Consider the following 14,562-nt stretch of genomic DNA (forward strand, 5'->3'; position numbering starts at 1 on the left):
TGTATTATGAAATGATGGGACATATATCTTGGGAACAAGTCTTGCAAGCAGTAAAAAGTTGGTAGGGACACGTCCCCATGAGTTTAGAGGTGGTGACATAGCCCTTCTCTATTTGTATTCTCTTTCCCTGTAGTTAAGTGAGATGTTTAGGGTAGGAACTATAAATGTAATACCCCGAACTTTAAACTCGTTTTATTAATTATTAATTATGTTTATTAGCGAAATTTCGTTCTAATTTTCTTTAAAATGATTATGGTAAAAATTATTTGCTAAAATATATATATTTACTTTAGTTATTGCGAAAGTGATTTATATTATGATAAACGATTTTATAATATAATTTAAGAAAATCCTATTTATTTTTCCTATATGATTTTTGAGTTAAAGAATTCTAGCTAAAGGTCCAATATAGGTTTTTGAAGCTCAAATCTAGCAGAACCCACCCTTGTTAATGAGGCAAAGTTTGACAAGAGGACTTTAAACAAAATAAAATAAAAAAATAGGAGGAAAACCCCTCCCTCACACCACACACAACCGACCACCACTCCCCCTACTTCCCTCCTTGTTCCCTACTCTAAGCTCTCCTATGGTGAACCACCATTCATCCTCTACCACCTTCATTTCTTGTCTCCAAAATCTGTCTATATAGAGGAAATGAGCTTTGAAATCAGAAATTAAACCCACAAAAATTCACAAATTCTTCTCCTCTCTCTCTCCTCTGTTCGGGTCTCACACCAACACTACCAAGTCTGCCGCCAACTCGTGCGACGCAAGACAGTCGTCGTTCACTTGAGCGGCACTTGCCGACCACCCGCAGATCGTCGGAGCTTCGCCTGCAACTCACTACAAGAATCCGTGTTATTACCTACCGCAGTAATCGGTAGGTAATTCATCCCAAACGGTAGGTAAAACAATTACCTACCGCTAAGCGGTAGGTACACGTCGGTATGTAAAGGCTTGGTAGGTATTCCGCAGTTACCTACTGATTAATCGGTAGGTAATTTTAGCTACCGATAAATACAAATTACCTACCGGTTTTTCAGTAGGTGAATTATACCTACTACCTTAATCAGTAGGCGATTTACCTACTAAATAAGCGGTAGGTATTTCCCTACCGTGAAAGTGGTAGGTAATTAGCTACCGTTTTTCTAATTTATCTACCATTTATTGAAGACTAAAAATCAAAACCATGCTACAATTACCTACCAATAAGCGGTAGGTATTATTCATTTCACGTATTTTTTTTATTGGCACATTACAAATAAATAAAAAAAACCTGTTAATAATAGTAATAATAATTATAATAACAGTAATAATAATTATAATAATAATTTTCATATAAATATATATATACATATATATATATATATATATATATATATATATTATATATATATATATATATATATACATACATATATATATATATACACATATATATATATATATATGTATATATATATATATATACATATACACACAGATATATATATATATACTAGGTAGATAGATATACTCCCTCCGTTTCCTAAAGATCTTCCCTCTTTCCGTTTAAGGGTGTTTCCAAAAGATCTTTCCTCTTTTGCTTTATTCCTTATTTGACAAAATAAATTTCCCTATTTACCCTCTCATGTCACTATCATATGGTCCACCATTACATTATTAATTCAATTTTACTCCCTTTCTCTCTCCTACTTTAACCCCTTTTTATTTGTTTATTTATCTTAACCCCTTTCTCTCTCCTACTTTACTCACACCATGCCCCACACAACTTGATTTTCCTTGGTATCTGTAGGAACAGTAAGTGGGAAGATCTTTAGGAAACGGAGGAAGTATATAATAAAGTTTAACAAAGTTAACTAACTTACAACCAAAACCATCAACTACTACATACCCAACTAATAAGGGGGGAAATATTGCTTATATTTTAAATTCATGTAAAAACATAGCTTACAAAAACCATCGACAAAGTAGCATAGACTACTAATGTAAGTTGCCCAAAACGGAAGCTACTAAAGTAAGTTGTCCAAAATGTAACTTCTAGAACCCCTTTACTCTTGAATAATAATGGAACTAAGTAGCACAAGGAGCACCTCCACTAGATGGATCTTCATTGTCACGAGAATGAGTTGAACGCTTGGATTTACACAGTTTTGAACCTTTCGAACTCTCTAGAACTTGTCTCTTCATGACTTCAATATATTCCATTAATTTTATCATTTCTTCTTGGTTCTCTTGGTGAGATTTAATGCGCTCCCTCTCTACTGCTATACGTTCATTTTCAAGTTGTTCACACTTCTTCTCATACTCAGCTTGTTTGCGTTCAAGTTCAACCATCCGCTCATTGGCTTGTTGTTGAGATTGTTCAAGTTGTTGTTGAGATTGATGTAATTGACTTGAAAGTTGAGAAAGAAGTGATGGTGTGTAAGCAGTAGTAGAAGAACTCGCGTTCTCCCTCCTTCCTCGCACCCTTCTTGCTCGCTCCTCTTCTTTGTGCGTTGTTGTACCGCGCACACCACCTACGACACGCGCCACACCACCACCGACCCCCCCACCGTCGCTGCGCTGCTCACCGAAGTTCGTCGGAGGTCCTGCTACCTCTGTTTCGCCCCTGCCCAATAAATCAATTTTTGATTTGTTTCATTTTTTTGCGATAAAGAATTTGGATCCAAAAAATGCCAACTGGAGCTTCGATAGCAGCTAGGTCTAGAGGGAAGTTATGAGCATTGTGGCAATTCCACCCATAAGGTAATGGGTTACTCCTACAGCACGTCCTTGTACAATGCCTCCAAGTGAGAAGATGTACTACACCTTTTTCTTGTTATGTTCTCCTCTAAAAATATGATTTCAAGATTCAAGTACTTACTTATGAAAGCCCAATCACTACCTATTGTTAATTAGTCTTTGGGCCTAAAAACTGATTTCCATTAGTAAACCCACTCAATTCAATTGTTGCATGTTCATTAGTTGGGCTAAAATCTGATTTACTCTACTTCATTGTTGCATGTATAATATGTGGGCTCAAATCTGATTTTTATAATGTTAATTGAGCCACTTAGTTAATTGTTGGGCTATTAGAGTTTAACTAAAACTGATTTGCCTAATTAAACTACCTAGTTTATTTTATTCCTTGACTTGTTGGGCTAATGGAAGATTAAGTTGAATTAATTAGTTTTAGTGAAGATACTTGTATTGGTCTAATTCTTTTAATTGGGTTACTTTATTCTTATGATTAAGTTATGCTATACTCCCTCTGTTTTTTTTTTTATCATTCTCACTTTCCTATGCGCGTCTCCCAATGCACCTCTTTGAGCTTAAATATCTTTCATTATATATTAGTAAAAATTATAACAATTGAATATTAATAATGTACTAATTGAGACGAATCAAACAAGACCCCACATGACTATGTTTTTTCTTATAAATTGTGAAATAATTAGAAGATTCTCTCTAAGTATGAATAGTGCCAAGATTCTAATGAGAAAGATAAAAAAAACAGAGGGAGTACTTAGTATAGGAAATTATTATAAATGGTTTACGTTGGATAATTTTCATTAATCAATGTTGATGGCATTCAAAACAACAAATAATTAAGGAATGAAAATGTTATATGCTAGTAAGAGGCAATCTCTCTTTCTTGATCTTAATGTTGTTAGAAAATGGCATACCTTATAAATGGATCAATATATTAATGAAGTCATGTTCATGGTTTTGAATATGCTAGTTATGAAAGCCATTTGAATATTGTTGCCGGTGGTACTTTATTAAATTGTGGGACCATGTCATACATAATATAAGATAAGAATTCTAATTAGGGATTATAAGTTGTTAAAGTCATTATTATTTGTTAATCATATGATATCGCTCTAATTAGAATTAGAATGGTTTAAGAAGATGTTCATGGATAATTAGTTTTATGAAAAGAGTATATGGTATGATTGAAGTTGTCTATTGGTGTCATGAAGAATAATCACTTAACTAGACTATGAAAGTTAAAAACTTAATTAGTGTTCTCACAAATAGTTAAAAAGGAATCGACTACTCATCACTAATATTAATGAGGATATTGGAGATAGTATGACTTCTATTTGCAATGGATCATGGATATGCAATGTTACTATGACGTGTACTCATGAAATTCCGATTGTGCCAATGTATGCTTATGGTTTTCGAAATGATATGAAAGTATGATGACATTTGTGTTATGCATGCTAGAAAGTATTTAAAGAAATGAGATATTTTTATAGATATCCAAATTGTGCAAACGTATACGTTATGATCACTCTGGAATGAATTGAAAGTATAGGAAGTATGACTCTGGTATGAAGTAGTTGTTATGTGAATGATGTTTATCAAATGATTTGAGGCTATGTGGTATGATGATCATGATGTTATGAACATACGTGTATGATGACACTATGATGTTAATGATGTTTCACGATTATGATTACGATGATGTAATGTAATTGTGATATGTACAAGGAACGAAACATGATAAAATAAAGTGGAAGAAGGTTCTTAGCAAGTATGTGGGCACCAAAAGTGTCACCTATGATGTGGCCGCCTTTCTGATAATATTTGGACACCGAAAGTGTCATCCATGTGTTTGGGGGAGACGTCCCTATATGTGATACTCGGCGAGTCACTATATGTGATACTCGCTGAGTTACTATATGTGATACTTGCCAAGTTACCCATGTGAATAAGTAAGATGGAAAGATAAGGATAAAGTTTATGATATGATATGAAGTGATTGTGATGCTTCTTATATGTTATGATACTATGAAGTATGATGACTCTAATCTACGAAAATGTGATTATGAATCCAATCATGTGTTATGATTTCATACATTATATTATCGATGTATGTGATGAAAGATATGTGATGACTTATGCATATAATGATTACGATCAATGACACCATGAGTGATTCTCAAAGTATATGTTTAAGAATGTTATATGTTATGTGTAACCTTCATGTCTAGCAATCATGCATGCTCGTAGATGTTATGTGAAGTGATGAGTTCGAATGTGTGAATATGACTTTGTAATGATATGACTATGTGATGCTATAACTCAATGAATGCTCATGAATGTTATGAATAGTTATGTTTATGAAGTATGGTTATATGAATTATGAATCTATTGTGATTTATGGATATTGTACGAAAATATGAATATGTGCAAGTTTGTAAAAGTGGATGGTTCTGTTGGCTTGACATTATGAACTGAACTGGAAAATGGGTAAATTACATGTTGAGGAATTATGTGATACACGAAGGAAAACAGACCAAAATGGTCATATGAGAATGTTAATGCTATGTCCAAAACCTGTACTTGCCAATGAACTATGATCACGCAAATGTTCCTTGTCAGCAGACTATTCAACGATGACGTTTTCTGATAGTATTTTCGAACAATTACCCATGCAATGTATGGTTTAATACCCTTCTTTATGTTAAACACATGCTCTTGCCTATTATATGGAATGTGGACATTAATTAAGCTACAAAATGAGGTGTTGTATTAATTGTAGTAAGTTATGTGTGATATTATGAGTTGTTAAACATCAAAGCGACAAAGTTGCAGAACACTATCATGTTATCTTAAATTCCTGATAAGGAGTCGATATATGAAAGTCATAATGAAATGTACTAAATACTTATAGAAAGAATTAAAGATAGTTATGTGATTCTTCCATGCTAAGTTAGATTAAAGTGTAGAAGTCGTATCAATTAAAAGATGAATGGATGAAAGAATAAAGATGGATTAAGTTATGCATCGATGTTAATGTTGCTATATGGTTGTGATATGGTTATGAACGATGTGAACATGAGGATGATTACATGAGATTCGTAGGCACCAAAGCATGTGTTAGAATGTTTTATGGGTTAGTACTCAGCGTTGTGTTGATATGTGTCAAATGTTTTGTTTTGTCACTACTGTGGCCTGTCACTTGGTGGGTGGCAGTCAAAGCCTGGATGGTGGACCAGAGACCACCTTCCTCTACGTGGTCTCACTCCAAAACACATCATTTTACATATAAAATGCAAAAAGCAACTATAGGAAATTAAATAATTAAAAAAAATTATAAAATCCAAAAAATCCCTGAAAACTTGCTGAATCCCGCCGCAAGGGGAAAATACTGTCAATGAGTTGGAAAAAAAATGAAAATTCATAAAAACAAGAAAACCGCAATCTTCCGGTAATTGTTGGTAGTTGACTTTTTTTTTCTTAACCAATAATGATTGTGAAGATAATAGAATAAAATAATAGTTTTCTACATCTTTTACATATTATCTCATTTGTTATCACAGTAACTTTTTTTCAAAAACAAAAATATAAACTACTATTATTTATTATTTTTTGTTTTTGAAAACATTGATATTATTATTGATACTAATTTAAGAGGTACTGGATTAACTTACTGTGCTAAAAAAAACATCAAAGATGGTTGATTGTGAATTTCGAGATGATTCGGATTGTCGTTTCGCTTCGGATGACATTAACAATGATGAAGATATATTAGATGGAATCGACATACAAGGAGGAGGTATTTTAATATTATTTCGTTGATCTCATTTTTCCTATTTTTTGTTCTTATTTGTTATAGAATAATAAGTGTGCTGACGTAGAAGATGTAGTTTTATTTGGTGTTTGTTGATGTTCTTTTAAGAATTTGATACATTCAATGTTATTTTCTATGTGAATTTCAATTTTTTTTCTGAACTGAACTTGTGTAAATAAGAATATATGATGTAAAAAGGATCTGACTCATGGAATTATAACACAGTAGTAACTTGTAGATCCTCCAATAATAATATGAAGATTATATTGTCAGTTCAATTATAATATGGTATCGACCTGGGAAAAAACGTTATAGAGTTGTTTGATAAAAGATACATATGAAACCGTTATGAGAAAAAGAACGTATGACTCACGGAATTATAACATCATAGTAACTTAAAAAGAACATATAATAATAATATGAAGATTATATTGTCAGTTCAATTAAAATATGGTATCGACCTGGGAAAAAACGTTATATAGTTGTTTGATAAAAGATACATATGAAACCGTTATGAGAAAAAGAACGTATGACTCACGGAATTATAACATCATAGTAACTTAAAAAGAACATATAATAATAATATAAAGAACATATTGCCAGTTCAATTATAATATGGCATCGACCTGGGAAAAAAATTATATAGTTGTTTGATAAAAGATACATATGAAACCGTTATGAGAAAAAGAACGTATGACCCACGGAATTATAACATCATAGTAACTTAAAAAGAACATATAATAATAATATTAAGAACATATTGCCAATTCAATTATAATATGGCGTTGACTTGAGAAAAAAATTGTATAGTTGTTTGATAAAAGATACATATGAAACCTTTATGAGAAAAAGAACGTGTGACTCACGGAATTATAACATCATAGTAACTTAAAAAGAGCATAATAATAATATTAAGAACATATTGCCAATGCAATTATAATATGGCGTCGACCTGGGAAAAAAATTATATAGTTGATTGATAAAAGGTACATATGAAACCACTATGAAACTATTACGAAGAAAAGTACATATGACCATGGAAATAGATCATCATAGTAATTTATAAAGAACATATTAAAATTTTATATGTTTGACATAATATAATGATGTTATATGTTTTTTTAATTTCGATTAGGGTTTGTGGAGGCAATCACTTCTGAGTTGTTATTAAGAAAGGTTAAATCTGACGAGGAAGCATATGAATTGTATAATAACTACGCATTCAAGCATGGTTTTGGTACTAGAAAAGGAAAGATAGCATATAGGGCTGATGGGAAGACAATTCGACAACGCATGTATTATTGTTCTTGTTCTGGGTTTAAGAATAAAAAAAACGTTGAGCCAAAGGCACTTAGTAAGAAAGATTTTCGATGTGGATGCAAAGCTCTTGTCCAGTTTGATGTTGACAAAGAATCTGGTTTATATATTCTTGTCAAACATGTTATGGAGCATAACCATTGTAGAATACCTATTTCTAAAAGGCACTTGATAAGGTCTCATAGAAAAGTGACACACGACCAACTTGCTATGCTTAGTAACTTGACAGAAACAGGAATACCTATCGCGGATGCAGTTCGTGTGTTGAAAAAGGAAGCTGGAGGTGAATCTGTTCTGGGATTCATTAAGAGTGATGCTTATGATGTGCTAGCTGCGCAGAAGAAAAAGAAACTTGATGGTTGTGACTCTAAACAACTCATTAAGTATTTCAATGAGAGAAAAGCATATGAGGTAGACTTCTACTATGACTTTGAGCTGGACGATGAAGGTCATCTTGAGTGCTTTTATTTTCGGGATAGTAGGATGAAAATTGATTATGACGCATTTGGGGATTTATTGGTACATGACACTACATATTGTACTAATAAGTATGATATGATATGTGGTCCATTTGTCGGGATGAACCATAATAATAAGAATGTTATGTTTGGCATCGGTTTTATCTTGAATGAAAAAGCAGTCTCCTTTATATGGTTGTTCAATACCTTTTTGAAATCTATGGGCGGGAAGCATCCGGTTACCATTATGACTGATCAATCTGCATCAATGGCAAAAGCAATTAGAGAAGTATTCCCAAATTCAAGGCAAAGATTGTGTACTTGGCATATTGGTGAAAATTCTAAGAAGAACATTAAAAAGTTGGAGCAATGGATGGATTCACTGATTTGTTCAACACTGTTTTGAAATACACCGACACAATTGCTGAATTTAATTACTATTGGTCGAGGTAAATTATTTCTTATACAACATATTTAGTACTACTTATTAAAAAAAAAATAAGATTATGTTGTTTAATATGCTCGTATTTTTTAGTCTATTGGTATCATAATGTTGGCAAAATACTTACATGAGCATTGGTTATACGATGACGATTTTTTTCATAATTAATTAAAAGTTGTTAAATTTTTGTGAGAGACCAATAATAGGTTTTCTAATACAGTTAAAGTTATGTTCACAACTCATATAATATATGTTCTTAATACAAATTATATATGTTATTTTCTATTCCAGCATGGTCGAAAAGTACAACTGTGCAGAAGTAAAATGGATTCAGGACTTGTATCTCATTAAAGACTTGTGGTGTCCTGCTTATTCCAAAGATTATTTTAGTGGCGGTATTTTATCTTCGCAACGGAGTGAGACCACAAATAAGTCTATTTCAAGGAGACTACATAGGATTCATGGACTTTGTGACTTCTACAAGTGTTTCATTGAGGTTGTTGACGAGTGGAGGAGTAATGAGAACAGTGATGATTATGATACCATTTCCGGAAACCGTCATCTAGTGTGGGCAGATATTGGTATATTGGAACATGCAAGGGTAATTTATACCACGGCGATGTATCTACAATTTGAGGATAATTTTGTAAATGGTGTACCATGTGTTGCCAAAGTTGTTAATATGCATCCTCCACTATATGACTATCATGTGAAGCATCCAAAGAAAGATTTCCTCATGCACACCGTGACCTATGACGAGTCAACATGTTCAATTCAATGCACGTGCAAATACTTTGATGAGGTTGGTCTTCTTTGCAAACATTGTCTTCGTGTGCTTCACCTTAATAATGTCACAACTATTCCAAAGAGATACATTGTAAAAAGGTGGACAAAGGATGCTATGTGCACTAAAGTGTATGACCATGTTGTTGAGGAATCCGGAGTGGTCCCTTCTAGTGTTTGGAGGCTGAATACATTAAGGAATTTCAATAAATTAATCATCATGAGTCAAAATGATATGAGTGCAAGAAATATTATGGAAGCCGCCTTCACTGAGTGTCAAAAGAGGGTCGAGCTCTTGGTCGGGAGTTCTGAAAACGCTAAACAAATCCCGGAAAATGATGGCACTCAAAGTTTAGATGACATTTATGAAGATGGAAATTTGCTTGAAACTGGTAACATAGGAGATGGAGGAGTGGATGAGGCTAATGAGGATGGGCCTAATGGGAGTCAGATTGAAATGGATGACATTGGAGGTGAGAATGATAATGAGCTTAATATTAAGGATCCAATTAAAAAAAGAAAGAAGGGTGTTAGGAATATCAGACTAAAAAGCACTCAAGAGAAGATATGCAATAAATTGAAAGGCCAAAAGTTAAAATCATGGAAAAAGAGAACTGGAACTGGGATTGGCAAGATGAAATCGAAAGCTCAAAAATCAGTAAAGGTAATGTCATATATAACTTTCAATTTTTTTTACCATTTGTCTATCTTTTTAATCATTGTGTAATTTACATGCATTCATAAATTTAGGAATATTTGGATGTACCTGAGAATAGTTGTGTTGCGCACCCTACCAATCCTGAAGCGCAATTGCAATTTCATGGACATGATGACTACTTTGGAATCAATGTTACTCCTTTTGGGAATTAGAATATTCATGATATTTAGAAATATTTAGGCTAAGAAATAAGTGAATGAAAAATATTAGAATTTATAGTCAACTTCTGTATTTCATATTGGTTTGTGATTATTTGACATTACTTTTCTAAGCCGTTTGAACAATGGATGAATATTTATCATTTTTTCCGGTGTCTAAGTTCAAGTTGTGATTTTTTATTGTTTGGATATTATAGTTTTAGCGTGAATAGGTGTATTTTGAGGTGTTGGGTTGTAATTGTCCTCACAATAACTATTTTGAATGTTTTTAGGAAGAGATCATTAAACACATGGATGTATCTGTAGTGTCTAATTATAAAAAGAATTAGAGGACATAATAATTGAGAGCAAACAAGCTACACACAAAAAAACGCACAAAATAAAAAGGAAAGAACATGAAGGTAAACACAAAAGAACACCATACTAATTTAAAAGGAACATTTGCAGATGAGATTTGAGAAACCAAAAATTATAGACAATCACAAAAATTAATGATCATGGAAAAAACATGAAAGTGTTAAAAAAGGAACACCATAATTATTTAAAAAGAACATATCCATATAAGACTTGATACTACATATTAGTGATACAAAAAAAATCAAATAAATGAAATGAACATGATAAGATATAAAAAGAACACAACACATACAGGAAAAGAACATTCACACTAAAAACAGAAAAAATGAATTATGAATATAGGATTTGTTAAATATATTATATAAGTACTAAAAGAACATACAAAAAAAAAAGAACACCCACACTGTTTATAAAAGAACATAAGGACATAGTTGGTTTACTCACATTTTAAATCGAATTTTGATCATGGAAAAAATTTGAAAGTGTTAAAAAAGGAACACCATAATTATTTAAAAAGAACATATCCATATAAGACTTGATACTGCATATTAGTGATACTAAAAAATCAAAAAAATGAAATGAACATGATAAGATATAAAAATAATACAACACATACAGAAAAAGAACATTCACACTAAAAACATCAAAAATGAATTATGAATATAGGATTTGTTAAATATATTATATAAGTACTAAAAGAACATACAAAAAAAAAAAAAGAACATCCACACTGTTTATAAAAGAACATAAGGACATAGTTGGTTTACTCACATTCTAAATCGAATTTTGTTTTTGGTAACGTGCTTGCATGGACTGTTAGCACTTTGTAAAAGATGTGCAATGGCTCAATGGCATATTGTTTCTCTTTAATGACTAGAAAAATGTCTCTTCTCGGGATGTTTATTGTATTCTAAGATCTATTGTCATGCTATGTTTATGATCTTGGTGTTTAATTTAAACTAATTAAAGTTGGACGATGATTATGCAGACCAAATACTGGTGGTATTTTTTGTTAAGCACATCTTGTAGATGATTACTTGACAAAGATCCTTTGTTAGGAAAAAAAGTTGCTATCACTTATTTACAATTTTTTTCAGTTCATTTCGATTTGAGTCATTTTTTGTGAAATAGTTTATCTCAGTTCAATTGAATTTAGTTCAGGTCAATTTTCAAAAGAATGGGGACTTAATAAGATAACAGTGAATTCCAAAAATATATTGTGTATTTTATGACGTAATATAATAAGAACTTGCAAAGAACATGAAAGTATACTATATAAAACATAAAAGTATATTACAAAGAAAATCAAGGTATTTATAAAAGAACACGGGATCAAATGTCAATATTATTAAAAAATGAACATAATTAGACGAGAATACCATTTAAAAACGAACAATTAACTAAAGCTATTATGTGCACCACATGCACACGAATCTTTAAATTTATTCATTGTTTTCAAGCTTCTTAAACTTTCTTGCTAAGACCTGGAGCTTGACCCTTTTATCATTAGCATTGTCGGTGAGTAAATCAATGCAGTATTGTATCCTTAGCTTCTTCAAACCTTCAAACTGTTTTAATAAATATAAGGATTAGAATAAAATAACAATCTCAATTAAAAAGGTAGTAATTAAACTACGAGACATACATTATCTGAGTATAGTCCACAATCCCAGTTGTTTTGTGCATGGTAGGTTTCCATATGTCTCATTGCATATACACCACAATCAACAATGTTCATGTTGGATCTCCAAGGCCTTTCTATTAACCTTATCTTGAATTTAGCTACATGCCTATAACACTTGTATTCCGCACGGTGGAGGAACAATGAAAATGCTTCCAGCTATAATTGAAAACATACATTACTTTGTCAATAACACATAGTTGCTATCATATAAAATAAGTGAGTCTTATAATTGTGAAATTTACCACTTTCCAAGGATAATCACGATACTTGCTTTCAAGGGGTATCCCATCCTCAAGTATTCTATTATCCAAGATGTCCAAAGTTTTGGCTTTCATATTAATGCACATAACGTAAAAGTGACTCCAAGCGTGAACAATGAAGAATACCTGAATAAATGAATTAGTTTAATAGAGTATATTATTTAAGTATATGAAAAGTAATATCATAGTAAATAACATGGAAATTGGGTATGAAGAATATTACTCACAAGATTAAATCCTTTGATGGTATCAATTTTGTTCTCATACATGGTGAAATCAAGTGTCTCAAAGAATTTTGATTGTCTAAACTCAATGGTATCTTTTTGAGTACACTCACCATAATAATCATTCATGCACAACAAATTCTGCATAGATAAGGTGACAGGATAGTAAATATATAGTGTATTTTATGACGTAATATAATACGAACTTGAGAAGAACATAAAAGTATTTTACAAAGAACATCAAGGTAACTATAATAGAACAAATGCTCTAATGAAAATATTATTGGAGTTGAACATAATTAGAATATTGACATGACGTTCTAAGATAAAAGAAATCAATTATTAGAGGATTATAGTAAGGTATTAACACTTACAAATGCTGCATTAGGAAAGAATATCCTTTTCTCTTTTCTATTCAATTTATTCCTCGCGTTGAGTATGTGACACCATGCATCAATAAGTTCACCAAAGATATGTCCATCAGACCCAAGGGATAAACAATACTCTCTATTTAAAAAAGTGTTTCCATCATCGTATAATTCTTCGCTAAAAAATTAAAACATATACCGTTAAATTATTTAGATCGATAAAGGAAAATAAATAATACATAAAAGAATAGATGAATAGTATTGTTATCTTTAGGAAGTTTAGCTGAAAGAGCATATTCAAGTATGCAAATTTTATCGTCCTCCTCCTCGTCTACAAGATGTGAATATTGAATTAAATACGGGGACTTGAAAATTGCAGGGAGCTTTCTCATTCTTTTTGGTAACCTTCTCCAAGTTATGATCACTGCTTTGTGTTTGAAAAAAAAAATGGAGTGAGTTAATTATTTTTTAAAACATACACAACCACAAGCATAGTTAAACATAAAATTTTCAAATACCAAGGAAGATTTAATTTACCATTGTTGATCGTTTGCATTATCTTCCTCACCAAGTATCTCATTAAAATCCAAATTATCAAAATTCAAATCAGACTCAGAATGGTTCTCATTCATAGGATGATGGGTGTCCGAGTTAAAAATGAGAGGCTGCAGAGGAGTATTTGTTCTTCTCCGCAACATGGCAACACTTGTTCAGATTCACGACAACTCTTTTTACAGCTGAGTCAACCATCTCTCCAAACCACTCAGAAGAAAAGATTTCATTGTCCTGACTCAATAACGAACCTCCCACACACTTCTTCGAAAACTGTTGAATATCGGGAGGCATTTGCGAACCAGAGGCCCTTGACCACATTGTTGCAACATTTTGCATCATGATATTATTTATCAAAGTGTTTGGGTAAAAATTCTCGACAGATTTCAAGAGGGTTGTAACCCGTACAAAACACAAAGCAATGTTTAACGTTGCCTCTCTCAATTGGGTGTTAATTTCCTGAAATGAACAAGGAAGCCAAAGACAAGATGAATATTATTATTTACTAAAAGTATTGTCATTCAAAGGTAATACGAAATGCAAATAATGACCCAAAAGGTCATGGGATTGCTAGACACACTAGTTTTTTTATTTTATCATTACTTAATCTATGCAAAACATGAAAAAATTCAATTTCATTTGGATTAGTAGAATAAGTACATACATGCAGATT

At 32.0% G+C, this 14,562-nt stretch overlaps 3 protein-coding genes across 3 annotated transcripts; 2 read left to right on the plus strand and 1 right to left on the minus strand.

Annotated features, from left to right (window-relative positions):
- Positions 1 to 6,450: 6,450 nt before the first annotated feature.
- Positions 6,451 to 8,598, plus strand: LOC125497789 (protein FAR1-RELATED SEQUENCE 5-like). Its single transcript, XM_057394678.1, has 3 exons — positions 6,451 to 6,553; positions 7,704 to 8,433; positions 8,526 to 8,598. Exons 1-3 carry the CDS (start codon positions 6,451 to 6,453, stop codon positions 8,596 to 8,598), a joined length of 906 nt encoding a protein of 301 aa, XP_057250661.1.
- On the plus strand, positions 7,708 to 10,438 carry LOC125497518 (protein FAR1-RELATED SEQUENCE 5-like). The gene is made up of 3 exons (XM_048644649.2): positions 7,708 to 8,792; positions 9,077 to 10,232; positions 10,319 to 10,438. Exons 1-3 carry the CDS (start codon positions 8,713 to 8,715, stop codon positions 10,436 to 10,438), a joined length of 1,356 nt encoding a protein of 451 aa, XP_048500606.1. The 5' UTR covers positions 7,708 to 8,712.
- A 1,777-nt stretch (positions 10,439 to 12,215) lies between these two features.
- Positions 12,216 to 13,969, minus strand: LOC130591381 (uncharacterized). The gene is made up of 6 exons (XM_057394679.1): positions 13,875 to 13,969; positions 13,344 to 13,515; positions 12,973 to 13,110; positions 12,728 to 12,871; positions 12,447 to 12,641; positions 12,216 to 12,369 (listed from the first exon to the last, which is right to left on the minus strand). The coding sequence occupies exons 1-6, from the start codon at positions 13,967 to 13,969 to the stop codon at positions 12,244 to 12,246; spliced, it is 870 nt and encodes a 289-aa protein (XP_057250662.1). The 3' UTR covers positions 12,216 to 12,243.
- Between the last annotated feature and the right edge of the window lie 593 nt (positions 13,970 to 14,562).

Source organism: Beta vulgaris, chromosome 5, assembly GCF_026745355.1.
Source record: "Beta vulgaris subsp. vulgaris cultivar EL10 chromosome 5, EL10.2, whole genome shotgun sequence".
Taxonomy (NCBI): Eukaryota; Viridiplantae; Streptophyta; class Magnoliopsida; order Caryophyllales; family Amaranthaceae; genus Beta; species Beta vulgaris.